Genomic DNA, 27,355 nt, shown 5'->3' with positions numbered 1-27,355 from the left:
ATGAAATGCACAATGTTCATGTACAACAGGAGCAAAAGCCTTTCAGTTCATTAATGTAATGAACATAATTTGTGCAGGTGAAGACCGGGGAGATGATGAAATGAAAAGCTTATAGGCTCTGTGTTTTTTTCAAGGATGACAAGAACCCTTACTCAATTGCACAGTGTGTTTAGTGAGACTCTTCCGTTATGTCAAACAGTGAAAGAAATATGATCATGAATGGCAATACCCCTAAGGATTCAGTTGCTCCAAGCCCCGGCAGCAGAGCTATCTTTACCCATCAGTTCCCCTTCCTCCCTGGCCCATTTCCTTTTCTAAAAACCTACCTTAAAAAAATATTAAATTTTACATCCATAAAATGAAACCATAACTTCCTGTTTTATATTTTAAAATATGGGTTATTTCAAAGATCCCAATTCCAAAATGTCTGTTTTCTTTACATATTTATGAAGTGTGTCTTTATTTTTGTACGCACAACACTGCCTGTGTTTATGTGTTAGAGATGTCAAGCGATTAAAAAAATTAACTGTGTGCTTAATCACACTGTTAATAATAGAATATCATTCATTTAAATATTTTTGGATATTTTCTACATTTTCAAATATATTGATTTCAATTATAACCAAGAATACAAAGTGTACAGTGCTCACTTAATATTTATTTTTGATTACAAATATTTGCACTGTAAAAAACAAAAGAAATAGTATTTTTCAATTCACCTCATACAGGTACTGTAGTGTAATCTCTTTATCATGAAAGTTGAACTCACAAATGTAGAATTACCTGTATGTACAAAGAAATAACTGCATTCAAAAATAAAACAATGTAAAACTTTAGAGCTTACAAGTCCACTCAGTCCTACTTCTTGTTTAGCCAATCGTTCAGACAAATAAATTTGTTTGCATTTACAGGAGATAATGCTTTCCACTTCTTAGTTCATAATGTCACTTGAGAGTGAGAATAGGTGTTCTCATGGCACTGTTGTAGCCGGCATCACAGGATATTTGCATGCCAGATGTGCTAAAGATTTGTATGTCCCTTCACGCTTCAACCAACATTCCAGAGGCCATGCGTCCATGCTGATGACAGGTTCTGCTCGATAATGATCCAAAGCAGTGCAGACCGGTGCATGTTCATTTTCATCATCTGAGTCAGATGCCACCAACAGAAGGTTGATTTTCTTTTTTGGTGGTTCGGGTTCTGTAGTTTCCACATCCGAGTATTGCTCTTTTAAGACTTCTGAAAGCATGCTGCACACCTCGGCCCGCTCAGATTTTGGAAAGCGCTTCAGATTCTTAAATCTTGGTTTGAGTGCTGTAGCTAGCTTTAGAAATCTCACATTGGTACCTTCTTTTGTGTTTTGTCAAATCTGCAGCGAAAGTGTTCTTAAAATGATCATATGCTGAGTCATCATCCAAGACTGCTATAACGTTAAATATATGGCAGAGTGAGGGTAAAATAGAGCCGGAGATATACAATTCTCCCTCAAGGAGTTCAGTCACAAATTTAATTAATGCATTGTTTTTTTTTAATGAGTGTCATCAGCATGGAAGCATGTCCTCTGGAATGGTGGCCAAAGCATGAAGGGACATATGGATGTTTAGCATATCTAGATGTAAATACCTTGCCACGCTAGCTACAAAAGTGCCATGTGAACACCTGTTCTCACTTTCTGGCGACATTGTAAATAAGAAGTGGGCAGCATTATCTCTTGAAAATGTAAACAGACTTTTTGTCTTAGCGATTGGCTGAATGAGAAGTAGGACTGAGTGGACTTGTCGGCTCTAAAGTTTTGCATTGTTTTGTTTTTGAATGCAGTTATGTAACCAACCCCCCCCCCCACATTTGTAAGTTGCGTTTTCACACTAAAGAGATTGCAGAAATACCAAAAATATTTAATAAATTTCAATTGGTATTCTGTTTAACAATGCTATTAAAACTCTGATTAATCATGATTAATTTTTTTGAGTTAATCGCGTGAGTTAACTGCAATTAATGGACTGCCTTAGTAGATGTATATATAAATATTTGTGGGTGTGAGAAAGAATGTGCTAGCCAGCTTGCAAATAAGAGCCCTTTAACTGGCCATAAAGTGCCTAACCTCACCACCAAAGGACAGGAGTTTCTTGAGCTCAAACAAAACAGGGCTTAACACAAAACCTCACAAACAAAAACCTCATATTAATAGAAATGATTTGATCAATTATAAAACAAAGGGAAGTTTTGTTTGGCTCCAGAGGTTGGTGTACCCGAGCACTGCACCATTGGGCAGGCATGTATGGCTGAAGGTGCAACTGACTAGAAACAAAAGTGAAAATATCATTAATAGTAACTAGGGTGACCAGATGTCCCGATTTTATAGGGACAGTCCCAATTTTTGGGTCTTTTTCTTATATAGATTCCTATTACCCTCCCACCCCCGTCCCGATTTTTCACATTTGCTGTCTGGTCACCCTAACAGTAACTGCATATCCACTTTCAGCCCTGGGTCTCCAAGCCTGTTACTAAGGAGGGGAAGTATCATTGACTCCATTTTACAGATGGAGGAACTGATGTTAAGTCCAAATCTACAGAATGAGTTCTGCTGGTGTAGTAATGCCACATCCCTGAACAACATTAGCTGTGCCGACAGGATCACTATTCTGTGGCATAATATGTCTACACTGAGAATTTTATAGACATGGCTGTGTGATTTTTGTTTCACACTCCTAGCCGAGACAGCTATGCCTGTGTAAGTTTTAAGCTGTACAAAGGTGAAGTAAATTAGCCAAAACCCAACAGTGCTTCAAGGCTGGGATAGAACCCAGGGAAGCAGTGTCGTCTTGCAGCTAGGATGCTGGACTGGCCATCAAGAAACGGGTCCTATTCCTGGCTCACCCCCTGAACTGCTGTGTGACCTCAGATAGTGAATTGAGACTTTTATAACTTTCAGTTTTAATAATGGAAGGTGTTAATAAGAAAAGCCCAGGGGTCGGGAGGGTTTTAAATACACTGTTAACTTGCCCTGGTGTTCTGCTGTGAGCCCAGCCTTTTTAGAAACTGCAGATCTGGAGCAGGTGCAGCAAGCAAAGCAAACATTCACAGGCGACTATTTAGCACAGCTTCAGTGCCTCTTAAATGCTTTCTGTAAATTAAAGCTCTGCTTGTGACTTGCTGTCTGGGCTTTCTGTGTCTGCACTGGGTCTTTCAGGCTTGCTCCTTTAGAGGATAGAAGTGGCAGGCTCTTGATTAAACTTGTCATATTTCCTTTTAATGCTCTCTTGAGGAGCTCTCCATGTGAGCTGCAGCAGCAGCCGAGGCATTAGTAGAGTGACTGCATTGCAAGGTTGATGCGTTGGCCTTCTTTGGATTTTAGCCATGTAAAGAGGTGTGCTCACACTGGCCATGAAAGATGGAGCTGTCTGTCAGGAGAAAAGGGATTTATGGTGAAAGGTCACCCAGCACCTATCATGCTGGTACTCAGCAGTTGCTGAGCTGAGCAGATGACAGGTGTTGCATGGATGGCATCCAGGCGCCCGATCCTGCAAACCCATATGTAAGTGGCCCTTATTCATGTGAATTTTCTGCCAGATCAACACTGTGAGCTGTAGGGTAATGAGAGAAATTGACAGGTCAGAGACTGAGGCCATCTGCTCAAAGCTTTTGGGTGCCAGCCAGGATTCCTAGATCTTGTCCTTGGTCACAGTTTCTAATGATCTATCATCTCCAAGGGCAGTTTGGGGAGATTTATCACAAAATCGGGAAACAGGCAAACTCCTGTTGTTTAAAGGCGGACATGAGTAATGCCCATCCCTTCGGAGTTCCTGCTAATACCCAGCTACGGCTAATGCTTGTGTGACAGGCAATGGTGGATTTGATTGACTGAAATTCTCAAAATGGAGCCTTTAGTCGTGTCTGGGTTATGGCAATCCCTTTGAACGCTAGCTCCCAGCCCTTTCCATGTCAGGCTCCTACCTGCTGTGATAACCAAGATGACGTGTGCAGCTCAGGCTGTGGCTTGGTATAGTCATTAAAGATCCAAGAGCATGTTCCAGACGAGGAACACCCGCCCTGGTATCCTGGCTGCATTCCAGCCTGGGTAATGACATTCGCCTTGCAGTCTGAACTATAATTCAGCACATTCGCCTTGCACGTCCCTTATTAACTGTTGTTGTTTAGTATCTGTATAGCATCATCATCTTATCTTTGCCCTTAATTCATCTTTCTGAGATTCTGACCCCCCAGAGTAGGGCCAGGCAGCTGCGTTTGTTATTTATGTCAATCTGCCAGTGAAATGTTTACTCCTTCTCCCCTAAAACGTAGACTCTCTTCCTTACATTTATCCTCACTTGACGTACAGAAAGAACAGGCTTGGCATTTTGCCATGCTCTGCTTTGTCATGAGTCCTGGCCAGTTGCTTGGACGTTTTTTTTTCCCAAATGAAATTGAAGTTGCAGTGACAAATGGTTTAATAAGGGAAAATATGTTTAACACCAAGTGTTTAAGTATCTTCATGACTTCGAGGGGCATTACCTCCCACCTGCTCATGCACGAAAACTCAATACTAAGCCTCACAAACCAATTGACAGATCATGATTTGATGCTGTGCTGTAATCTTTGAAAGTGGATGGGAATAGCTAGCTTGGTTTGTCTGGCATTAGATGGAGACAGGCTGGTTTTATTGATCCTGAATGGCTGATCTCCTTTATTTCCATGACTGCTTAGCGGGTGCTGCATCTGTCTCATTTTCCTGGTGAAACTGATGGTGATTTCTTAGTGTAAGCTGTTTGGGCCAGGAACCATCTTTTTGTTAAGTGTGTGCGCAGCGCCCTGGTGCAGTGGGGTCCTGGTTCACAGCTGGGACTCCTAAGTGATATTATTACTATTTCCTGCGATAGTGACCGTTGCTTTGAAAACTCTTTTTAATTATTTTCCACATTCAAAGTGAAAGAACTATTTAAACATTGCCCCATCCATGAGTGACCTACTGACCTGCAGCTTAGTGGTTATTGACAGCTTATCGGAAAGTTGACTTTCCAAGTGCAAACCTTTATCTGGTTTTGTGGCTGGGTTTTGTCTTTCTTTGACAGCTACTCCCTTTGCCGGGTTCAGTTTGGATTAGTTTGGTCCATCTTGTGATTGATTCAGGAGAGGTGCTGGCGTGTGGCTCTTGCTGGAGAGCTGGATAAGGGCTGGGACTCTCCTATGACCTCAGTGCTGGGGTATGGCTCTCAGTCCCATCTGATCGCTCTAGGTCTCTGCTCTCTTTTGGGCTCTGTCCTGGGTTTCAACACCCACATGCTCCAAAACCTGGGCCGAGGCAAATGGTGGGTTCTGCTGTGTTCTATGAAATCAATTAACAGACCTTTGGAAAAGACTTTCATTTCCAAACTGGTTTTCTATTGGTACAAGGTACTTAGTCCGAAACATTTGAGAACCCACAGCACACAAACGGACGAAATGTACAACTGATTATCTAATCTTACCTGAAGAGAAACTGGGCGTTTGAGGTGAGAAATCGATCAGTCTCTTTCTCTGCATTTCTTCTCTTGATTTGCAAAGTTATAGTAATAGATATTGGAGATGGAAAAGGTCGGTTGGATCTAGTCTGCTTCCCCAGTGCAGGATTTTCTCCTGTTGTCAAGGATCTGTGACGGGCTGCTCTTAAAATCTATTTTGTATAATGTATCTCCACTCCCCCAGTCACAGTAATATCCAAACACTTTGCAATCTAATGTTTTTATCCAGAGGCAGGGCAGTCCTGTTATCCCCATTGTACAGATGGGAACTGAAACTCTGGGAGACTAAGTGACTTGGTCAAGATCACATAGGAAGTCTGTAGCAGGGAATTGAAACTTGGTCCCTTACATCCCAGGCTAGCACCCTAACCACTGGCCTATCCTTCCTTTCAATGCTCTGATATGGCAGATTGGAAACACTTCATTTCAGTTGCAAAAATTGAGATTTTTAAAATGAGTTAAATATGAAAATGAATAATATCATTGGGCCTGTAGCTCCTGTATTATTGCCTTTGCAATTAAATCCCCACCAGGGAGGCAGGAGAGGGAGTTTGGGATTGTGAGGTGTGACCATAACTGGAGGTTGTTGAACAGTTCCCGTCGTCTTGCTCAGATTAGCTTTGTGTTCCAATCCACTGCTTCCCTTGGGAACCTATTACACAGTTTTTAATAGCTCTCATGGTCAGGAAGTTTTTTCCCTCACCGTTATCCTAAAATTTCCCTTTCTTGGTTTCATCCCATTGCTCCTAGTTGTACCCTTTGTTTTTTTGTCATGGCAACAATTAGGAAAAGCTGTGATGTTCTCCTAAGATAAAAAATGCCAAATTCTATGAAGTTTTTCAGGCCAGGTCTTCATAATCCATATTGGTTACTACTTCTCATGATCATGTTGATTGCGGAGCATCAGATCTTTCCTAGTTAAGGTTAGGATCCTCTAGCAGTCTAGTGCAGTCTTTGTTCAGTTACTTTACAAAGGTTAGAAGTTAGAATTATGGAACGGTAATTACCAGGATTATCCACTTAATGCTTTTTGAAGAGAAGCATCACTTTTACTTTCCTTCTGTTTTCTGGTACCTCCCTGTTCTCCCTGAATTATTTTTTAAAAATCTGTATGGCATGTAAACCATTCTATTAGAGCTAGGTGGTGTTGGTTTGTTATTGTTTTGATACTTCCCCTAAGTCCCCCCAGATGCATGTTGTATAGGTTTAAAATTTCCAAGTAATCCCGAGTGCTGTTTATCAATAGCTGTTTTTATAAGGCCTTCCTCATTTCCTAACTGCCTTTCATTATTTCTTTTTGTTAAAGTCAGATTTTGAAAAAAGAACTTCAGATTTTCAGCCAGTTTTTGAGTTCTTGTTCATATTTTAATGGGCCGCCTTTCTCCCCCAAGATAGCTTAAAAGCCCCTTTATAATTGTTCTTTGGATGCTTTTATCTAATATTAACTTTCTGGTTTTTTTTTTTTGCTGTGTGTATCTGTTCCCTAGAAGCCTTAGATCTCAGAGAAGTCCCTCATGAAGTCACATTAGCCGCTTCCTCCTCCTTGTTTATTTCGAAGTAAATGTATTCTATTATGCCTTTAATTATGGCATCTCGGAAGAGTTCCTGGACTTCTTCCATACTGATGATGGGTTTCAGTACTTCCTCCAACTGGACCTTTCTTATTTGATTTATTGATTACTCTCAATTTGCTTTCCTGACGTCTAATACCCTTACGCTGCTGCATTCTGTTGAATATAAGTAGCTTGTGGCAAGAGGCTGTAAGCTTCTCTGTCGGTTCCTGCAAGTTGGTGAGCTATCCAGGGTGGCTTCATGGGGCCTCTGCTTTGTCTTGGCCTCATACAGTTAGATCAAAAATGAAACAAAGGTCAAATGATATTATAGGCAAAGGGGAGGAGCAAAATGAGTGTCATGGGACTGCTACGGTTTCACCTCATCCCAAAGCGATTTTCCCCCTCTGACGTTCAGCTCCTTCAGAGCAAATGTATGTTCTGATCTTAACAGATGTGTTCAGAAGCTTGCAAAAATTCAATACGACAGTGTCAATGCGCAAGTTTCTGAGTGGCAACATCAGAAACTACAGGGCACGTTGTAAGGCTTATTAAATGCATATTGCACATGGAGGGGCTGGGGGCAAGGGACAGTGCTGGTGTAGCAGTGAGATTTATGGAGCAGCTGAGGATGCATCTGTGGTAAAGGCAGGGGAGAAGGCTTCCTGCAAAAGATTCTCTCTCTCCCAGGAGAGCGGGTGTCCTAGAATCACTGGTTTTATTTTCCTACTTCTAAAATTTAGCTTAAGGAGAATTGCCAGGTTTTTGAGATCCATAAAAAGAAGTGGCACAATAATAAGCCTGCTTCCATCCCAAAAGATCCCGGGGTGCCGAAAGCTGTATGTCCAGGATCACTCTACCCAGCTCTGAAAACCAGCTTCCCCTGGGGTCAGCCAGTGGCAGTCAGTCAGTCATTCTTTACCAGTGACACCCTATGATTGTAGGGCATCCTATGACTGTTGCAAAGACCTTACTCAATGTTTGCTCAGTCCTAACATTTCACACTGGCAAAGTGTGTCATGTCTCCCTGTGGACCAGCCACTAGATAACAACCTACTATTGCTGCCAGCTCTAAGGATTATTTTTTCTAACTTGAGTGGTAGAGGTTTTTGCTATGGATCTTCAGGTCTTGGATTCAAACGTGATTACTCTTGTAATTGTTACTTATTCATGCAAACTCCCATTGTTCCTCAGTGGGGAATTTCCCCTAAGGAAACACTGAGCTCGAGAATTTCTGCATGTTTTTTTTTTTTAAGGGAAATGAAGGGTAACTTATGCAATTAAAATGGCAAAGAGCGGGAGCTACAAAGCGTGGATGGATAATACAGTAACTCTCCACTTAACGTCCTCTTGCTTAATATTGTTTCAATCTTACGTCCCTGGTCAATTATAGAACGTGCTTCATTTAAAGTTGTGCAGTGCTTTGCTATAACATTGTTTGGCTGCCTGCTTTGTCCATAGCTGGCAGCCCCCCATCTGTTCCCCTACCTTCCACCCCCAGCACCTCCCGCCTGCCGGCAGACCCCACGGATCAGCACCTTCCCCCGCCTCCTGCCCGCGGCAATCAGCTGGCTTGCGGCGTTCAGGAGGGAAGATGGAGGAGCGAGGACGTGGCATGTGGAGTAAAGGGGAGCGGGGGGAGAAGAGGCAGGTTAAGAATGGAGGCTTGGGGAAAGGGGATGGTGGGCGGGCCGAGGGTTGAGGCCCCCGCCCCTAGTGCTTGCATGATAGGGGAAGCTGCTGCTGCTGCTGGTCAACGTGCTTCTCCCAGCCTACAGCATCTTCAGCCTCCTTGCCTGCCTCATTGTCTCCAGTGCCGGTGAGCTGTACCTGTATGGGGTAAGGTGGGGGCACCTCCCAACTATAGTACTGAACTGTACTGTACGGCAAAAAAAAAAATTCCCCGGAGTGTAACCCCCTGCCCCCCATTTACATTCATTCTTATGGGGAAATCGGATTCGCTTAACATCGTTTCACTTAAAGTCGCATTTATCAGGAACAGAACTACAGCATTAAGGGAGGAGTCACTGTAGTGATGGGAGCCTTCCTTAATGCCCAAGCCATGCTGCAAGCTCAGGAAACAGATTGTGTAGGATATACCCATTTTGATCCTAAGTGGGTTCCCGCTAAATGCAGGCAAAATCCAAGCAGACCTCACCTCAGTCCCTGTCTTTCTGCCTTGGGCAAAGGCTTTTCCAGCCTCAAATGGGGGCCCCAAATCTTGAAACCCATGTTGATTTTCTACTTGGGAAAAACTCTGCCTTGCCAAGTGCAGGAATAGAAGGGAATTGCCTGCCTCTTCTCTAGTAGGGCAGCAGGGGAGACCTGGGCAGCAGGGAATCCCGTGCCACAATAGGCTGGGGAGTGGGAAATGTTGTTCCTGCTGATGTAACTTACAGCCGCTCTAAGGCTTTGCTAAGTTACTCTGGGAGCTGGGCCACCGCAGCTGCTTGCCAGCTCCATGTCTGGGATCGCAGAAGGATGGTTGAGTCACTTCTGTCCTTCCTCTTGGGTCCTGTGCTGAGCTGAGCTCAGCTGGACCCGAAGATCTAGAGGTTTAAATTTTGGCATTTATACTTGAACTTACCAAGGATCTTTGTGATGTGTTACCATAGTACCTCCAGCGTTTCCTTCTCTTGATGGTCCCGCAACATCCCTCCACTTTGCCAGTCCATATAACCATATAACCCCTGTCCCTTTGATCACTTCTCATTCACAGCCAGTCATTCGGAGTGCAGGTGCAGAGTTCTCACCAGCTAGTGGTTCACATTGACTAGTGCGTTGCTCCCTGGAGCTGTGCTGCTCTGCCGTGCTGCATGCAGAAACTGAAAGAAGCAGCAGCAGTTGCTGTTGGCAGAGGTAGGAAGGGAGCCGCGTACTGGTGGGAAGGTCTCTTTCCAGACTTTGCTGAATGGAAACTAGAGTTGGCCTGGCACTGGCATGCTGTGTGCTCCCTGTTACCAGCAGGGGTGGGAATGAAGCCTTTGCTCTTGATAACTGAAGCACCATAAATCTGAGAGACTCGGGAAGCGGTTATGCTGTATTCTCCTGGGAAAATAGTCCCACTGGCCGTTAGCGGAGGAGTGAAGTTTATGGCACCATGCATATGAGCAAATGAATAGTCACGAGATAAAGGTTATCCAGCCCAAAGTGAATGGCATCGTCTGTTTTTCACTGGTTCTGTATTAAGGTTGCACTCTTCCAGAGACGGAAGGCTCAACTTTTGTTTTGCACAGTTTGTGTCAAAAGCACCAACAATGTGTCAACCAGTTGAAAACAAAATAGTCCACCTGCTGATTGTCTTGCTACAGCCTCAGACTCCAATATCCGGGAGAACATTTGCAAAATCTGCAAGAGGTCTTTGGAGAAAGCATAATTTTTCCATGAAAAGGTTAATCTCTCTCTTTCTCTCTTGTTCCTAAATAGAACTGGAATATGCAAAATGTTCTGTAGTCTAGTAACTAAACAGATCGGTTGTAGAATCCCCTCCCCTCTCAAAAATCTAGCTCTAGAACCCAGTTGGTTCTAAGTTCTAGAACACATTTTAAAAGTGAGTTATAGGCCCTTAGAATCTGCACGGTTTGAAGTGGCTCTGAATTCTAGAAACTACTTCACTCTAAATGATTCTAGTGTCTCTGTGATGTAGCACTGATCCATTTCACTTTCTAAACCAGTGTTTCTCAACCTTTATGATACCAGGAACTGGCTTGCTGCCTTCCTAAACTGTGTCAGGGAGATCTCAGTAACTGGCGCTAGTCCATGGACCAGTCATTGAGAAACACTGATCTGGAATACACATGGTTACGTTCTAGGCTCTTAAATCAATCTAGTTCTGAGCAGTTGTTGTAGAACTTCTCTTGTTCTTTAAAAAAACAAAAACAAAAAACCAACAACCTCCAGAAACTGTATAACTAAATAACTCTCTCTAAGAATTATGAGTTGGGTCTTCTTTCTTGTCTAATTAAAAGCAAACACTGTAGTGTAGCCTTATTAAGTATTTGTAGTGCAGTATATAAGATCATCCATTATTTCTATATCTCTGAACTCTGTGGGTATAATTTAAGAATAGTTTTTTTTAAAGTACCAGCATGACAGTGGACATAGGACAGATCACTGGTGTGTGTAGTTATTTTTTAAAAAACAAGCTAAGTAGTTTATAAGCAACAGGCGCGCTAACTGATTAACTTCAATTTTTTGGTACTGCCATGAAATTAAAAACAGCCCAACGGATTTTAATTTTAAACTGTAGAATTCCCCACTCTCTGGGCTGAGGCTGTTTGTGCCAAGTTTCAGCCTGGAGTCAATATTTTATACTGCGTTGGAAGATTTGCAGTGAAAATCTGCTCTGCTGGCAACCTTAACTCCATCAGTGCCAGGATCACGCACCTAAATTCTGCAAACTGCAGAACCGTTGCATTGCTGCTCCCAGTCTGAGATTCCCAGTTCCACTCCACGCAGGATCCCTCCATAACTTCCTGAGTTCAGTGTATTAACAAAACAAATGAAAGAAGGGCAGATGCTTGCTTCCAGCCTGCAGGGTGTCACAGCCTCGCTGCTTGCAAAGGCCTTGCGTCCCCATGACCCATTTATCATGAACTGAAGCATTTTCCAAGCTTAGTGGTTCACGCTGAATTGGAACTAGCGCTGAGTCATTATTCACTTTCATTTTCTTTATTAAAGCACTGGGGACGCTTTCATTTCAGTTATTAACAACTTCCATGTGTGGCTGCCTGCGGGGCGCTGTCAGCTGCTGCTCTTTGGATCATTTAAAATCATTGGTAGTGGTCGGAGACTGCGGTGTTGTGCCAGGGAGCATGGGGAGTAGGAGGTCAGGACTCCTCCTGGGTTCTGGTTCTTCTACCTGACCAGGGTCGGCTCCAGGGTTTTTGCCGCCCCAGCAGTGAAAAGAGAAAAGAAGAAGAGAGAGAGGGGGATAAAAATAAGGCCGCGATTGGCATCTGCAGCTCTGCTGCTGCTGCTGCAGAATTCGGCATCTGGTCCTTCGTTCTGAGAGGGAGTGAGGGACTTGCCGCCAAATATCGGGACGTGCTGCCCCTCACCATTGGCCGCCCCAAGCAGCTGCTTGCTGGGCTGGTGCCTGGAGTCGGCCCTGTACCTGACTTAGACCTGGTCTGCCCTTGAATGTTGTATTGATTTTTACCTGTCTAGTTATACCAGCACAGCTTCGAGAGTGGATGCTGTTAGACCAGTATAAAGAGATCCTGTATGGTACATTTAGTCCTCTTCCCAGCTGGCAATAGCCAAGGGCTGTGAGCACCATTTAAAGTGTGTGCGTGCTGAGAAGTGAGTGGGGCTGTGGACTGGGTGGCCCCCCCGGTTCTGCAATAGCTATCCCAGTCTATACGGTAGGGGTTATAGCAGAGTGTCGCTGGCCCCGTAGCTGGGGTGGCATGATGCTGTGGAGTATCAGAGGGGTAGCCGTGTTAGTCTGGATCTGTAAAAGCAGCAAAGAATCCTGTGGCACCTTATAGACTAACAGACATTTTGGAGCATGAGCTTTCGTGGGTGAATACCCACTTCTTCAGATGCATGTGGTGGAAAGATCCAGGGGCAGGTATATATATGCTAGTAAGCAAGCTAGAGATAACGAGGTCAGTTCAATCAGGGAGGATGAGGCCCTGTTCTAGCAGTTGAGGTGTAAAAACCAAGAGAGGAGAAACTGGTTCTGTAGTTGGCAAGCCATTCACAGTCTTTGTTCAATCCTGAGCTGATGGTGTCAAATTTGCAGATGAACTGAAGCTCAGCAGTTTCTCTTTGAAGTCTGGTCCTGAAGTTTTTTTGCTGCAGGATGGCCACCTTAAGGTCTGCTATAGTGTGGCCAGGGAGGTTGAAGTGCTCTCCTACAGGTTTTTGTATATTGCCATTCCTAATGTCTGATTTGTGTCCATTTATCCTTTTCCGTAGAGACTGTCCAGTTTGGCCGATGTACATAGCAAAGAGGCATTGCTGGCATATGATGGCGTATATTACATTGGTGGATGTGCAGGTGAATGAACCAGTGATGGTGTGGCTGATCTGGTTAGGTCCTGTGATGGTGTCGCTGGTGTAGATATGTGGGCAGAGTTGGCATCGAGGTTTGTTGCATGGATTGGTTCCTGAGCTAGAGTTATTATGGTGCGGTGTGCAGTTACTGGTGAGAATATGTTTCAGGTTGGCAGGCTGTCTGTGGGCAAGGACTGGCCTGCCACCCCAGGCCTGTGAAAGTGTGGGATCATTGTCCAGGATGGGTTGTAGATCCTTGATGATGCGTTGGAGGGGTTTTAGCTGGGGGCTGTATGTGATGGCCAGTGGAGTCCTGTTGGTTTCTTTCTTGGGTTTGTCTTGCAGTAGGAGGCTTCTGGGTACACGTCTGGCTCTGTTGATCTGTTTCCTTATTTCCTTGTGCGGGTATTGTAGTTTTGAGAATGCTTGGTGGAGATTTTGTAGGTGTTGGTCTCTGTCTGAGGGGTTAGAGCAGATGCGGTTGTACCTCAGTGCTTGGCTGTAGACAATGGATCGTGTGATGTGTCCGGGATGGAAGCTGGAGGCATGAAGGTAGGCATAGCGGTCGGTATGCTGTGGGTTTGGCAGGGGGTTTTCTGGCTCTGTTAGGAACCCTGCCATCCTGCGCAATGGTGGCTGGGTTGACGGAAGCATTCTTCCCTCAACCTAGCTGTGTCTGCACTGGAGTTTAGGTCGCCACTGCTACTGCACTCAGGAATGGGAATTTTTCACACCGTAGCTGAGCGCCGTGCCAAGGGGGTTGTGTGGCTTTAACTATCTGAGAAGTTAAAGCAGGTACAAACGTCTAGAGTAGACATGACCCATAATTTGACTTCGGGCAAGTCAGCTCCTTGGTCTAACCCAGGATATCCTTCAGCAGCCTACCTGCTCCCTGCAGTTCACCCCATCAGCCTTTGTGGGTTACGTCTCCACTGGAACTGACTTGGGCTCCTGGGGCTTGTGCTACCGGACTGAAAATAGCAGTGCAGATGTTCCCGCTCAGGCTGGAGTCCTGGCTCTGAGACCCACCCCCATTGCTGCGTCTCTGAGCTGAGTGGAGCCTGAGCCAGTTGACCTGGGCTCTGAGACTTGCTGCTGGTGCTGTTTTTTGTTGTCAGTGTAGACGTACCCTTTACGGACCAGGTGCTCTTCAGAATCTCAACTGAGTCCTAGTCCCACAGCCTCAGCTGGGAGGCAGCTGATTTAGTCACAGGTAGAGCTGGCCTTATCTCCCCTTAAAGGGGCCAGTCACCTTGTGACAATACCATTGTGATTCAGTAGCACCTGACAGCCACTTGGTACTGGTGTGAATGCACCGGGAGCAGGGCAATTGAGAAAGAGGCCCAATCTGTTATGCAGTTCATCTTGTGTCTGTTGCTTAGGACAGATCTCACTGTTCATTGTGTTCAAAATGCCAAATAACCGTTAGCTAATAATAGTCATAAAATCCCTTGTGAGATGTATGTGTGTTATCTCCAGTTTATGGATGGGGAAACCAGAGGCAGAGAGAGCTTAAAGGACCTACTAAAAATGGTTTTAAAAATGACACCACTTCTGCTTCCATGTGCAATGTTTTTGAAAAACTAAATGTGATAGTGATCTGTGCTGTTTCATGCATTCCAGTGGCAGGCAAAGTATGTCTGCTCTAGTCATATCAGGACAATGCCTCTTGCTACCTTACTACTTACACCTAGTTTTACCAACTTTGTGGAAGTTAACATCTCTCTTTTATGCCTGCGTCAAACGAGAAAAACAGGGTGACTTTCGTTCAGGGGCGTAATTCACTGCACAAAATCCATCGGTACAAGTGCTTTCATGAGACCCAGCCCAAACACGGCAGGACAGGGCATGCTGTTGCTTCCTGGTGTTGCTGACTTGTACGTGTAAAGCTCCTACAGCTATTCTGTTGGCTGCTGGTTTAGCATCCATTTGTATTTCTGCTGGGCCTTGAGTCTGGATGAAAGCTGAAGGGTTCCAGGTTCAAGCCTCCCATTTCTGAGATAAACCAGCTGATTGTTGTGTTCTGCAGGCATCTGAGGCTGAAGGCTTTAAAATGTTCTGCAACAGAATCTCTCCTTGTTTGGGATGGAACTTCAGAGGTGAAGTCTATGGAGGACCAGCTGGGTGTGGAATTGGCTCCTGCAAACTGTTAAGCCTTTGATGTATTATGAACGATGAGGGAGATTTATAGCACAGGTTGACAGCAGGCATTTATCTTTGAGAATCTGCTTTGCTTGCTACTCTGGAAGGCTGCTCCCTTTTATGAGTTTATTTGCTAGGATCAAGGCTGCCTTTCCATCCGAAAGTCTCCTTGCTTAGTGGTGGATCTAGGGTGGGATGGACTTCGATGGGCAAAAGATTTTTTTGGGGCAGGGAGAACTGTCATTGTTCTCTTCAGTCTCCTGAATGATTCCATATTAAGCTGTATCTTTGAAAATGTTGGCATGCACAAAGAATGGCCAGCAAAGAAGAATTTCTAGTGCATTGTCTACAAGGTCCTGAAGCAGAATTATGTACTGGTCTTAGAGAAGCTGCTTCTGCATCCCCTCCCCACCTTCGATCCAGTGGATACGTTTGGGAATTTCAGCACCTTTTGTTCAGGATCATCTTTTGGCTGTCACCTAGCAAACGGGGCCCTGATTCCTCATTTGGGGCCCTCGGTGCTTCCATGATGCATACAATTAATCAGAAAAGCTTTCGTGCTGGATGCTGTCAGTCCATATGGCTGGACTCTGTAGCTTAATTGGCATATCCTAATGCGGCTATGATTATAGCTCTACTCACAGCTAATCGAGTCTCATATGAGGGTATAGAATTGTGTCTTTGGCTCAGGAAGTCTCCGGTTCAGTTTCATAGGCTGCCCATCTGATATGTGACTTAGCCGATGACTGCTGGAGTTAGCACCCAGAATGTCATTGTCATTATGCTTTCCTCGCCCTGGGAAGGGAAGCCTGTTAGGACAAGCCTGGAGAAGCTGCAATAGTTTTCCTGGAGTCTACTTATTATTTGGGCTGTAAATTGGCTTTTTATTTTATTTATTTAGACTTTACTTTGCTGTCGTCCCATTTAAAAAAAGAAAAGACCCTCTTTTCTCCAAGAGCGTCAGGCCACCTGTGCAAAGAATCTCTCTCCCAGTAAAAAAAAGCTCAGTTCTTCTAACTCTGAAACAGTTGCCAGGCTGCTTTTTGTCACTAGCTGAATTTTAGTGGGAGTTTAATTGATTCCTGTGGATTGTATGTAGAGGGTGATGGCAAAGCATTTGGGGATCCTTTTAGGGTGACCAGATGTCCTGATTTTATAGAGACTGTACCGATATTTGGGGCTTTTTCTTATATAAGCTCCTTTTACGCCCCACCTCCTGTCTCATTTTTCACACTTGCTGTCTGGTCACCCTAGATCCTTTGTGCACGGAAGGACCTATCTAAGGAGCTACACTTGCCTTTCAGGATCAGAGTATGTTTTTATCTAGTCTGCTAACCCATCTCTGGAAGTGCCCAACACCTGACTACATCCCAGGCAGTGTCCTACCCCAGTGTGCTCAAAATGTGACCCCCGCGATAGGGTGACCAGATAGCAAGTGTGAAAAATCCGGATGGGGGGAGGTAATAGGGTCCTCTATAAGACAAAGCCCTGAATAGCAGGATATCTGGTCACCCTGCCCGGGGACCATGCGTCCCACGGAGTAAGAGATGTTGAGAAGCAGGCAGTAAGGACACTGGGGAGGTGGGTGGGGGAGATTCTCTTCCCTGCTATAAAATGGTTGTCCGCATAAAAAGTTAGCACCACCTACTGTGCAGCGTGAGGACAAGGGAAATGACTCCTGACTGCAGCTTGTGCCCTGAAGCACGCAGCTGATTAGTCTGGTCATTATCCAAGCTGTCACATCTACAGGTGTGATATGGGGCAGTCAGAATGTCTGGCCCTTTTTAAAATATTCATGCTGTACTGCATTGGGTTGTGGGTTTTGTTTTGGTCCTTCCTGTTTTTTGTTTTCTTTTCTCTAGAGACATCCCATTTGTGTTCCCATCTTGCCCTATTTCCTGGGTCCGCTCTGGGGAACATTCACATGGCTCCATTCCTTCCTGGCCAAGTGTGAGAGCCCCCATCAGCTCCGTGAGGGCAAATGGAGGCAGCCTGTCAGGATCTGAAATGTGCAGCATGTGACTCATCTGAGTGCAGGGTTGCGTACGTGCTGCTTGGCATCTGGGCTCAGCCGGCAAGTGGGTCTTCCAGAGGGAGAGCTAGCCACCCTCGCTTACAAAACCCACACGAGAAGTCATGAATTGCGGGATGTCACCGTTATTCATTGACACAGAAGTGTTAGCAGGGCAGCTTTGGGGGGAGCGTAGCAACCTCCCATACTAAATCCAGTGTTAACTCGTAAAGCACCAATTCCATGCTGTCCGGTGAAGGCAGGTGCAACTAGTGAATTTCCCTCTCTGGCCAGGCCCAGGGGTCTGTCGACAGAAACACTTTACAGAACAGGAGACAAGCTTGACCACCGCTGTGTTGGTGTGGGTTGCACTTTGAAGATGGTGCCTAGAATGCGAGGTGTCGAGAAGGACGGAATATCATCCCAGCTGTGAAAGGGTGTGCGTGCGTGTTTTCACGAGAGGGCTACAGACCAAGTGGTGACTGTCACAGAGTCACCGGGCGATGCTCTGGAACTGCTCCCCACCAAGCCAGTCAGGACTTTGGGGAGCCTCCTCTCCCTTGGAGCAGACTTGTTCAGGGCAAGAAGCTCACACGGCTTCACCTCCTGGGTCTCTCCTTGGAGCATTCAGCATCCTCTGCCCCTCCGTGTGCTTCCCACAGTGAGCCCACCCCAGCGGGGTCCTGGGGAAGCCCCTGGGTCCTGCACCCCCACTTCGCAGTCAGACGTGACTCTCAACCAGCCAGTAAAACAGAGGTTTATTCGATGACAGGAACAGGGTCTAAAACAGAGCTTGTAGATACAGAGAACCGGACCCCTCAGCCGGGTCCATTCTGGGGGGCAGTGAGCCAGACCCCCCACATCTGCCCTCCACTCCTCGACCCCAGCCAGCTCCAGACTAACAACCCCTCCCAGCTCCCCCTCTCTGCTCAGCTTCTTTCCCGGGCCAGGAGGTCACCTGATCCCTTTGTCTCCAACACCTTCAGTTGGCACCTTTGCAGGGGAGAGGCCCAGACCATCAGTTGCTAGGAGACAGAGTGTCAGGCATTTAGGTGCACTGGCCCTTTGCTCTGCCAGATACTTAAGAACTGCCATGGGGACACTGAGGCACCAACACAGTATTCAGAGAAAACATTAAGAACATTTCCAGTTCGTCACAGTGACACAGCCCCTCACTGGCCTGGATTGAAACCCAGACCTGTCACACCCTAGTTTACAGGCACAGTACCATGGCAGAGAGAGATTTTAGTGACTTGCCCATGGTCAGACAAAGTCTGTGACAGAGCTGGGAATTGAACTGGAATCTGCCCGGTGCCCTAACCACAAGGGCATCCTGGTTGTATTAAAAGCTGAGCAAAGGGCTTTATCTTACAGAAGTAGCTGCTTTGTTTGCAGAACGCACTGTAATCTGCCAATAAGCTTGAGTAGCACTGCAATATCCCCAGGGAGCTGCTCTCGAGGGACAAAGGACAGCTAATAGATGAGAGAAGATATGTGAAGTAAATTGAATACGCTGTATTTAATCCCCCCCCCCTCCAGCCCTTTATGAAAACCTAAAGAGCGGAATGGTCGATATACACTCGTGTGTTTAATAGCATTGTCTGGGTTGTGCCAAAAATTCTTTACATTGCTGTGTCTTGGGACACCCTGGGCCAGATTCTGCCTCCCAGCGGTCTTATGCTGGCATAGTTCTGTTGATTTCAGTGGAGTCACCTGTGGCTTGCCCTGGGGAGTGAGGCGAATCAGGCCTGCCAAGTATAGTTTAATCAGTGAATGTATTGCTTATGAAGCATGCCAGTTGACAGCCCCGGAGCCCGTCGTCTGCTCTCCGTGGTGCAGGTAAAGCATTGGAATGCCAGTGTGCCCACGCCAGCGAGCCAAGGTACTTAGAGATGGGCACGTCTGAGCTCTTTGGCTACTGCCCTGAGCCTGCTAACACCGGTGAATTGTGAGAAATGGGCTGTTGCCATCGACCTCCTAGTGTAACTAACCTTGCTCTTGTTTTCTGCAGGACCTAGGGATGGAATCGACCTCTCTGGATGACGTCCTGTATAGATATGCCAGCTTCCGAAACCTGGTGGATCCAATCACCCATGACTTGATCATCAGTCTTGCTAGATACATCCATTGCCCCAAACCGGTAGGTAACTCGCTCTAACTACATGGCCAAGGCAGTTCTAGTCACTTGCTCATTTGGGAAATGTCGTTTTGTTGTAAATGAGAAGCTTTTTGTTTGTTTGTTTTTGTTTTTAATAATCGGTGCCGCACAAAATACCTTTGGGTTAACACAGAGATTGTGATCCTCCGAGTAGAGATGTCCTGTTGTGGGGAGAGTGGATCGATGCACAGAACTCTCTGTGAACTGCCAACAACCCGAATGATGTGCATTTAGTGCTTAGTTAATTCTGTTGTTTTGTTTTTTCATATTCCCTGTTTTTGCTCTTTCCTCCTGTCTCATTTGCTTGGGCAAAGCACTAAGGCACCTACTGTGTGGAACAATACAGGGGTATGGATAGGATGACTTCCTAGACCTTTTCTCTCTCTGATGTCTGCGGTGCCTGTCTTTCCTCTTGTGTCTCTAAATGAAGCGAGTACTCAGCTGACAGATTTCTCACCCCCGTTTGAGCATGCTGTGAGCAAAGCTGGCAGCACGGGGCCTGGAGGGCGTGGCAGTCAGAAGGAATAGCCTGAGCCCAATAGTTATTGGCTGGGGTGAAGGGACTGAACTGTGATGTCAGAACCAGGATTTGCTTTCCATTCCATCATACTGGTTGTTTTATCATGGCGTGGGGGAGAACTGGCCCTGTGCTGCTCTCTTTAAAGTCAGAAAGGGAAACAGAGTTGTTCAAAGCAGTGTATCAATATTAGACCAGTTCGTATGGCAGCTACCGTTATGGCAGAAACGTTCCTAACCCACCCGGCTTCAGCTTTTAATGGTGACGTGCCAGATCCTCCACTGGTGTAAATTGGAGTAACTCCACTGAAGTCAATGGGAGCTATGCCAATTTACTCCAGAGGAGGATCTGGCCCTGTTGAGTCATGGAAAATGCATTTGAACGATGGTTCTAAATTAGGGATGGACAGAAATGGATGTGATTCTGGTTTCGGACCTCATCAGTCAAGGTATGTTTTGCAGGAGTGGCTGGGATGCAGGCCCCATTTCATCTGCCTCTGCAGAACTTGGGAGCATGTGGTTTCTGATGAATGGTCCGCAGGGTTTGGATTCCTCTCTATTTTTCCTGTTGGCGGCTAGAGCATTCATCACAAACCTCAGTAAAGACCCGAGTCCTCTTCAGCTTAGAATGTAGGGGCCAGGTATTCCAAAGAGCTCAGCTCCTGGTCAGGGATGAGAGTTTCAGAAGTGCTCTGCACTGATAAATCTCATCCACTTGGGCTATTTGGTTTCCCTAGGATTTCTTTTTTAAATTAACCACTTAATTCCCCCTCCAACCCCCATTTCAGTGTTTGATTCAGTGAACTGCATGGACCTGGGATGGTAGAAATACCAGACTTCTCAAAACATCTCGGATGTTGAGGAAGGGGGATTGAAAGAGAGGAAGGATGGCCTAGTGGTCAGGGTATTAGCTTGGGAGACCCGGGTTTAGTTCCCTGCTGTGCAACAGGCCTTGGAGTGCTTTGGTGTGGGCATTTTCACTACCGTGATGGGAGGGGTTCTCCCATTGGCGCAGATAAGCCGTCTTCCTCAGAGACCATAGCTAGGTTGACAGAAGAATTTTTCTGTCAGCCCAGTGCTATCTCCCTGGGGGTTATGTCTGGATATCTCAGGAGGATGGATTTCCCCTCCCCTCCCCCCTGAGAGATGTGGCTATGCTGATGTACATTTTCAGTGTAGACTGTCCCTTAGCTTCTCCATAGCTCAATTTTGTAAATTCGAGATAATAGCTCTTCTCTCCTCCTGGAGTGTAGTGAGTGTGACAGGTTGCCCCCCATCTGGGATGCCACCTGATGTACTGGGGTCCCACTGAGCCTGCCCATTCCACCATCCGGGGCTTCCTCAACCTGTCCAGCTATGCCAGGCCCTCAAACCTCCTCTAGCACGCACAGGAATGGCCACACCCAGCTGCAAACAGACACAGAGACTAAAATCAGCTCTGTATGGGAGGATTCAGCTCGGGTATTGCCCAGTACTCAAGTGCACACCTCCGTTGGTGTGTAAACCCCAAATTGTATTGTCTTGTACTGTATGGAGATCGATACAGCGTAAGCTCATAAAAATCGTCCTCTCCCTCAGCGTGGAGGGAGATATGCACAGCTTGTTGTCCTCCCCAGTTATGAACTGCACTAACTGGTTTATAGGAAATTGAAACAAACAAGTTTATTAACCACAAAGGACAGATTTTAAGTGATTATAAGGGATAGAAAGCAGATTACTGAGCAAAATAAACAAACATGCAAACTAAGCTGAATTCACTAGAGAAGCTGGTTACAAATAGTAATTTTTCATCCTAAATGTTGTTTTAGGCAGGTTGCAGAGTTCCCTGAAGAAAAACTGCTTTTGTTTGCACTTAAAGTTCCACATATTTCTCTTCACAGGTCAGATCCCTGTCACAGCCTGGGCCTCAGTCCTTTTCCCCAGATCAGTTTTACGTGTTTACAGCAGTCATCCTGGGCAGGGAGTCCAAGAAGAACCAGCAACCCTGATTAACTCACTCTCCAGCCTTAAATAGGATTTACATATGATGGGAATCTTGTTTCCCTGTTTGATCCCCACACCCCTTCAGTGGAAAAGTACCAGCAGACTAAGCCGGTAAATTCACACCCATAGTGAGATAAGAGTCTTCCCTTGAGTTGAGTGATGCTAGAGTGGCTTGAATAGAGCCGACCAAGGATCCTATTTAGGTGAGTTTTCTTAGGCATGTCAATGTATGTAGTGTCAAGGCTGCAGTGGGGCCTAAGCCTTGTAGTCCTAATCTGCATTAAAATCTAAAGGGCGTGAGTTTTGGTGATGTCTCTTGTAGGAGCCGGATTCAAACCTTCTCCAAATTCTGGCACTCTTTGGACGCAGGGGTTGGGGTTGGTCCTGTCTCTAGTTAAGAATGTATAATACAACTCTCCTTAAAGCCTCTCTCCTTATGGGCCTGATCCTGATTTCAGTGAGATTAGTGCAAATGTGGAGTAACTCTAGTGGAGTCATTCCAGATTTCCTCCAGTGTCACTGAGATTGGAGTTGGGCCTGAAATGTAGTTATCCTGTTGCACTGCATAAGCACAAACTAAGCACTGTCCAGAGTTGTGCTGGGCCATGCACGGAGACATCATCCATCAGTATCTGTTACCCAGTACCAGCAATTACTGTGTACCATGGGCTGTGTGCCCTTTGCAGTATGAGAGGGAGCTTTATAGTGAAACAAGCTCTCAGAAAATCAATTTTAAACATGAATTCATTCACCATTATCTGTAGTTTTCTAGTGACATTTCAGGGAGATATTTGCTAATGATCAAAGACATTTAAATGAGCATTTCTTTCCTCAAAACCACAGTCCTGGGGCGAGGGGAAGTTAATACTTCTCTTTCAATTCTTTCCCCCCAGAGCTGAGGAAAGGTGCAAGGCTGACAGCTCTGAAAAGTGCTCCGTTTAGTCTCAGAATGGGCACTATGCAGGTAGAGGCAGCACATGCTTCCTTCTCTGGCATGCCTCAATCCTGACTTAGAGGGGACTGCTCTTCCTGGGTAAAGGGGAGATCAGTCCTCCTGGCTCATCTCACCCTGGGCCTTTCTGAGTGGTTGTTTAGTGCTGATCAGAGTGCTGCTTTTGTGACATGGATATGTGCCCTCTGGGTGATGGACTGAGAGACACTCATTTTACATAGGCGTTGCAGGGTAACAACTTTGAGTCACTGATGGCCTGCCGTAGGTCAGAGGTGTAATGCTCCCTGATAATGTTTTGCACTTGTGTTTAGCACCTCCCTCATGGCGCGTCAGATGCAAATGAATGAGGTCTCTGCACTCTGCTGAGGTCAGGGTTGGTATTCCCATTTCGCAGATGGGGACATCAAGGGACAGGGAGATAAGTTCCTTTCCCAGAGTCCCATGGGGAGTCAATGAACTATAACCAAGATGCCCTTACCGCTACTTCTGTGTCTTTATCCCAGGAGCACCCTACCATAACCTATTACCAACCACATAATTCATCCACCCCCAGGCCTATGTGTCGTGACATGATCTTAGATTACAGTTGTCGTTCTGAGTTCCTGACCTCACATTAATTTTCATGGTAGCAAATGCTGATGTTACAAATACAGGGGAGGGGGGCGAGACAGTGCAGTCTGGTGCTTGTAGTATAGGACTGTGGTTCTGAACTCATCTGTGCCACTGGCTCGCTGTGTGACTGAGCAGAGCAGCCAGCCTCTGTGCCTTATTTTTTCTATTAGTAATCTGAGGAAAGTGATATTTACCCACCTTTATAACATATGTTGTGATCGTCAGATGCCACGGACTATATAAGCACAAAGTATTCTTCTTCACTGCAGGATCCCAGCTAAACTGTGAGCCAGAGACTTCTTACATCCAAATATCTGAAATAGTAGCATAGAGGATAGCAACGATTTGACTGTCAAAGTCAGTGACATTCTGTATTAATGTTCCTTTGTTGCCACTCTTGCTTGTGAAAATCTCTCTGTATGGGAGCTATACATCTGCATCGCATTAATGTATTTTGCAATATCAAAGTGGCAAGAAGCTCACACTTCACTAATAACAGATCCCAGTATCTTTCGTTACTTAATGTGTTTGTCCCACATTCATGTTTTCATTGTAATAAGAGATGTTCTTTTGAAAAGCTTTTCTGTGTAAACTGTGGGAAAATAGATAAAGGCTGAACCCGGGGTCTTGGAAGCAGGAAAAAAAATAGCACTAAGCCTTTTTTTTTTTTAGGGTTAATTGTATAATGGTAACATCTGTGTAATTTTCAGTGACACCATAACTGGCAATCCTCACTCAGCACCTCCAAACTGGGGGAAGCCAGCAAGACTTAGCAAAAAAAACAAGTATGGCTGGAGGATCAGCGTGACCTTAAGCTGTAATAAATTAAACTCTTCAAACTGAGAGCTATTTCCTTGACACTGAGCTCGGTGTGCTGGCACTGAGAGTCTAACGGGCCCGATCCTCGTTAAACTGAAGTCAGTTGCATAAGGGTTGGGCTGCTATCCAGTAATCTACTTTGTATACAAGACCAAGGTGCAGAATGAGAAGGAGATGAGGTCTAGTGGTCTGAGCACAGGCTGAGGAAGCAGGAGTCTCTGAGTTCTAATCCCAGTTATGACATTACAGACTCCCCCTGTAACCTCTGGCCAGTCACTTCATCTGTGCAAGTAGATGGTGGTACCTCCCTCATAGAGGTGCTGTCAGAAATAATTAGTGGCTTGTAAAGCTCTTTGGAAAATGACTATCCTTGAATTGCTACAGCATTGTGATTCCTGAGGTCCTGTATTAGGCCACTTCATTCCATCCTGGATTTCGTAGATTACAAGCTCTGAAGATGGGTTTAGCAGATGCTGAAATGCACATCTGCTGTTTCGTACTAGAGGTGGGGAGTGCCTGGAGTGTAGCAGGGGGATGCCCTGAAATCTGGGCAGAAGCATGTCAACGTGGTGACAGAGAAATACACCAGGAAAGCACATTCTGTGGTGGGGTTACCGGCTCCAAGCCTGGAAGCTATTCTATCTATGTGGCCCATGCCTTGTGCTTCATTGCAAGGTCAGGGATGTCATTCATCTGTTAGGTATAGACATAGCAGGCTAGAGCCACCCCCCCCCCCACAGGTTCCTTCATGCCACTTTGCCCTGTGATCTTCTCAGATTTCATGCCTGGTTGATGATGGATTTGCACCAGATGGATTATCTGTGCAAGCTGGTTTCTCTCTCAGGTTTTTCTAGGGCACCTTTCACCTCCCCTGTCCTAAGTGTGGGGAATGTAGGGAGTGCTGCTCCTTCTGTTGGCACTGACCCGTTGCTCCGGCCTGCTAGACGTAACACCAAACTCCTGATCAAAGTCATTGTCAGTCAAGGGTGCTGGAACAGTTTGCATGGTTGGGGTGCTGAGAGCCATTGAACCAAACTGTGAACTCTGTGTATGATGGAAACCACTTCAAACTAGCACTCCTAGTTCCAGCACCTGTGTTGTCAATCCTGTGGTGGTTTCTGCAAGAATTGGGCGATTATTCCTGGTCTCTAAGCTAAATGAAACTTTGAGGAATTACATTCTGTTTAACTAATTTTTCCTCGCTGTTTCAATTGACTCTATTTTTCTTCAGTTCCTGCTGTGATGTTTGTCTGCCATTAAATCCCTGCCTCACTTTCTCCTAGAGTTGGCTGGGTGTGAATGATGGCTGGTCTCAGTCTTGTTCTCGAACTGTTTGGGAAGTGCCTTGGGATGCCCTGGGATGCAGGGCACCAAAGAAGTGTAAGAAGCGATCATCAATAGCATTTTACTTCCTTCAAGGGGGGTTCTGAAGCACTTGTGTCAGTCTTACAATTGACACCAATACCTAACAAAGCCTCACTGACGTGTGCAAGAATGATTACTACTTAAACAGTGATGAAAGAGCCCAGTTTATTTCAAGGACAGAAATTCCTCTGTGGTACCTAGTGGGATGATTTAGTTGGGGTTGGTCCTGCTTTGGTCAAGGGGTTGGACTAGATGATCTCCTGAGGTCTCTTCCAACCTAATCTTCTATGATTCTACCAAAGAAGAGTCGCTAAAGAGGGAAAGATTTGGCAGTGTCAAGTCATTTGTCTTTTAGTTTTCCAAAATATGAAAGAAGTGCTACAAACACTAAACATTAATGAAAACAATCCATTACCTCCATTGGGAAGCAGTGGTGTATTGTTCCATGTGGGCTGTATCATTGACAACGAATGATTTGAGCATACTCCCACATCCCCACCTACCTTCTCAAGGCTTCCTCAAGTTGTCTAATCACTTGTGGCCTGGGGAGTTACATTCGCATCCTGGTGAGCCAGGGTGAGTGTGGTGTGCTTTCCTTCTAGGCATTGTCTAGTGGGAATCAGGACTGTGTTGCGCTTCGGGTGTAGTGTCACAGAGGAGCCTCTGGCAGGGCAGTTCAGCTCTCTCGGTCTCAGTTTAATTCTTCCCTGCCTCAAAGAAGTGTTCTGAATCTGAGGGTTGCTTAACTGATACCTGTAAAGCGCTTTGGGAGCGTTGAATGAAAGGTTCTTTAGAAAGGAAAAGTATTATTAAATTATACGCATCACGTCCTGCCAGCTGGGCAGGTAACGAACAAAGGAACTCCTAAGCTCTAATCCCGGCTCTGATGCTGACACCATCTAGGGCTTTATCTCTGCTGCCTCATTTTCCCTATGTATAAAATGTAGGTAATACTGGGCTTCCTCAGTAAGCTGGTGTGAGCATTGTCTCTTGTTCGTAAAGTGCTTTGAACATGAGTCTATAGAAGCATTAAGATAATGTGCAGCATTATATCCCATAGGCTGGCATGCCAGTGCGTCATTTTAATTAGGAAGCCATAACAAGCTCTTCCTTTTTGTTAGACTCAACTACAGGGTAGTAAGATCCACAGCCCTTTACAAATATAAACAAATTAATCTTCACAGCAGCTGCAGGAGTTGGGTGCAGATGCAAACTGAGGCCCCAGGAAACTGAGGGAGTTTGTGACTTGACCAAGACCCACAATGAGTGTTTGAGAGAAATCAGTGCTCAGACCTCTCTAATGGCGGTGGTCTCAAGTAAACAGTTACAAGATAAACCCTCATGCTATCCAGACAACGAGAGGAAGGCTGTCCTTGTGGCTAAGGGACTGGGCTGATATTTGGGTGATCTGAGTCCAATTCCTGACTCTGCCTCCTGTGTGACTGTGGGCAAGTCACTTAATCTCTCCGCGCAGAGCTAGCACTAAGTATAAGCAAACTAAGCAATTGTTTAGGGACCCAAGCAGTGCAAGGGGGATCCCTATTCACTTTTTATTATAAGAACTTGTTGGGGGAAGGGGGGGAATATTCCTACTTAGGGCCCCCAGTGGGCTAGCACCAGTTCTGTCTCTGTGCCTCAGTTCTCCAGTCTGTGACATGTGGATAACAGCCCTGCCTCATCTAGTTAGATTATAAACTCTTCAGGGCAGGGCCTCTCTCTTGCTTTGCATCTGTATAATGCCTAGGC

The 27,355-nt window shown here is 45.6% G+C and overlaps 1 protein-coding gene across 1 annotated transcript in view; it reads left to right on the top strand.

Annotated features, from left to right (window-relative positions):
- Positions 1 to 27,355, top strand: part of LRRC75A (leucine rich repeat containing 75A) — a 167,861-nt gene that overhangs the window by 29,907 nt on the left and 110,599 nt on the right. The window contains exon 2 of the mRNA XM_030536450.1: positions 19,216 to 19,344. Within this exon, the coding sequence (XP_030392310.1) occupies positions 19,216 to 19,344 (129 nt within the window). The remainder of the gene's footprint in view (positions 1 to 19,215; positions 19,345 to 27,355) is intronic.

Source organism: Gopherus evgoodei, chromosome 17 (assembly GCF_007399415.2).
Source record: "Gopherus evgoodei ecotype Sinaloan lineage chromosome 17, rGopEvg1_v1.p, whole genome shotgun sequence".
NCBI lineage: Eukaryota > Metazoa > Chordata > Testudines > Testudinidae > Gopherus > Gopherus evgoodei.
Note: the sequence above shows the minus strand (reverse complement) of the source record. Positions and strands in the feature narration are given on the sequence as shown.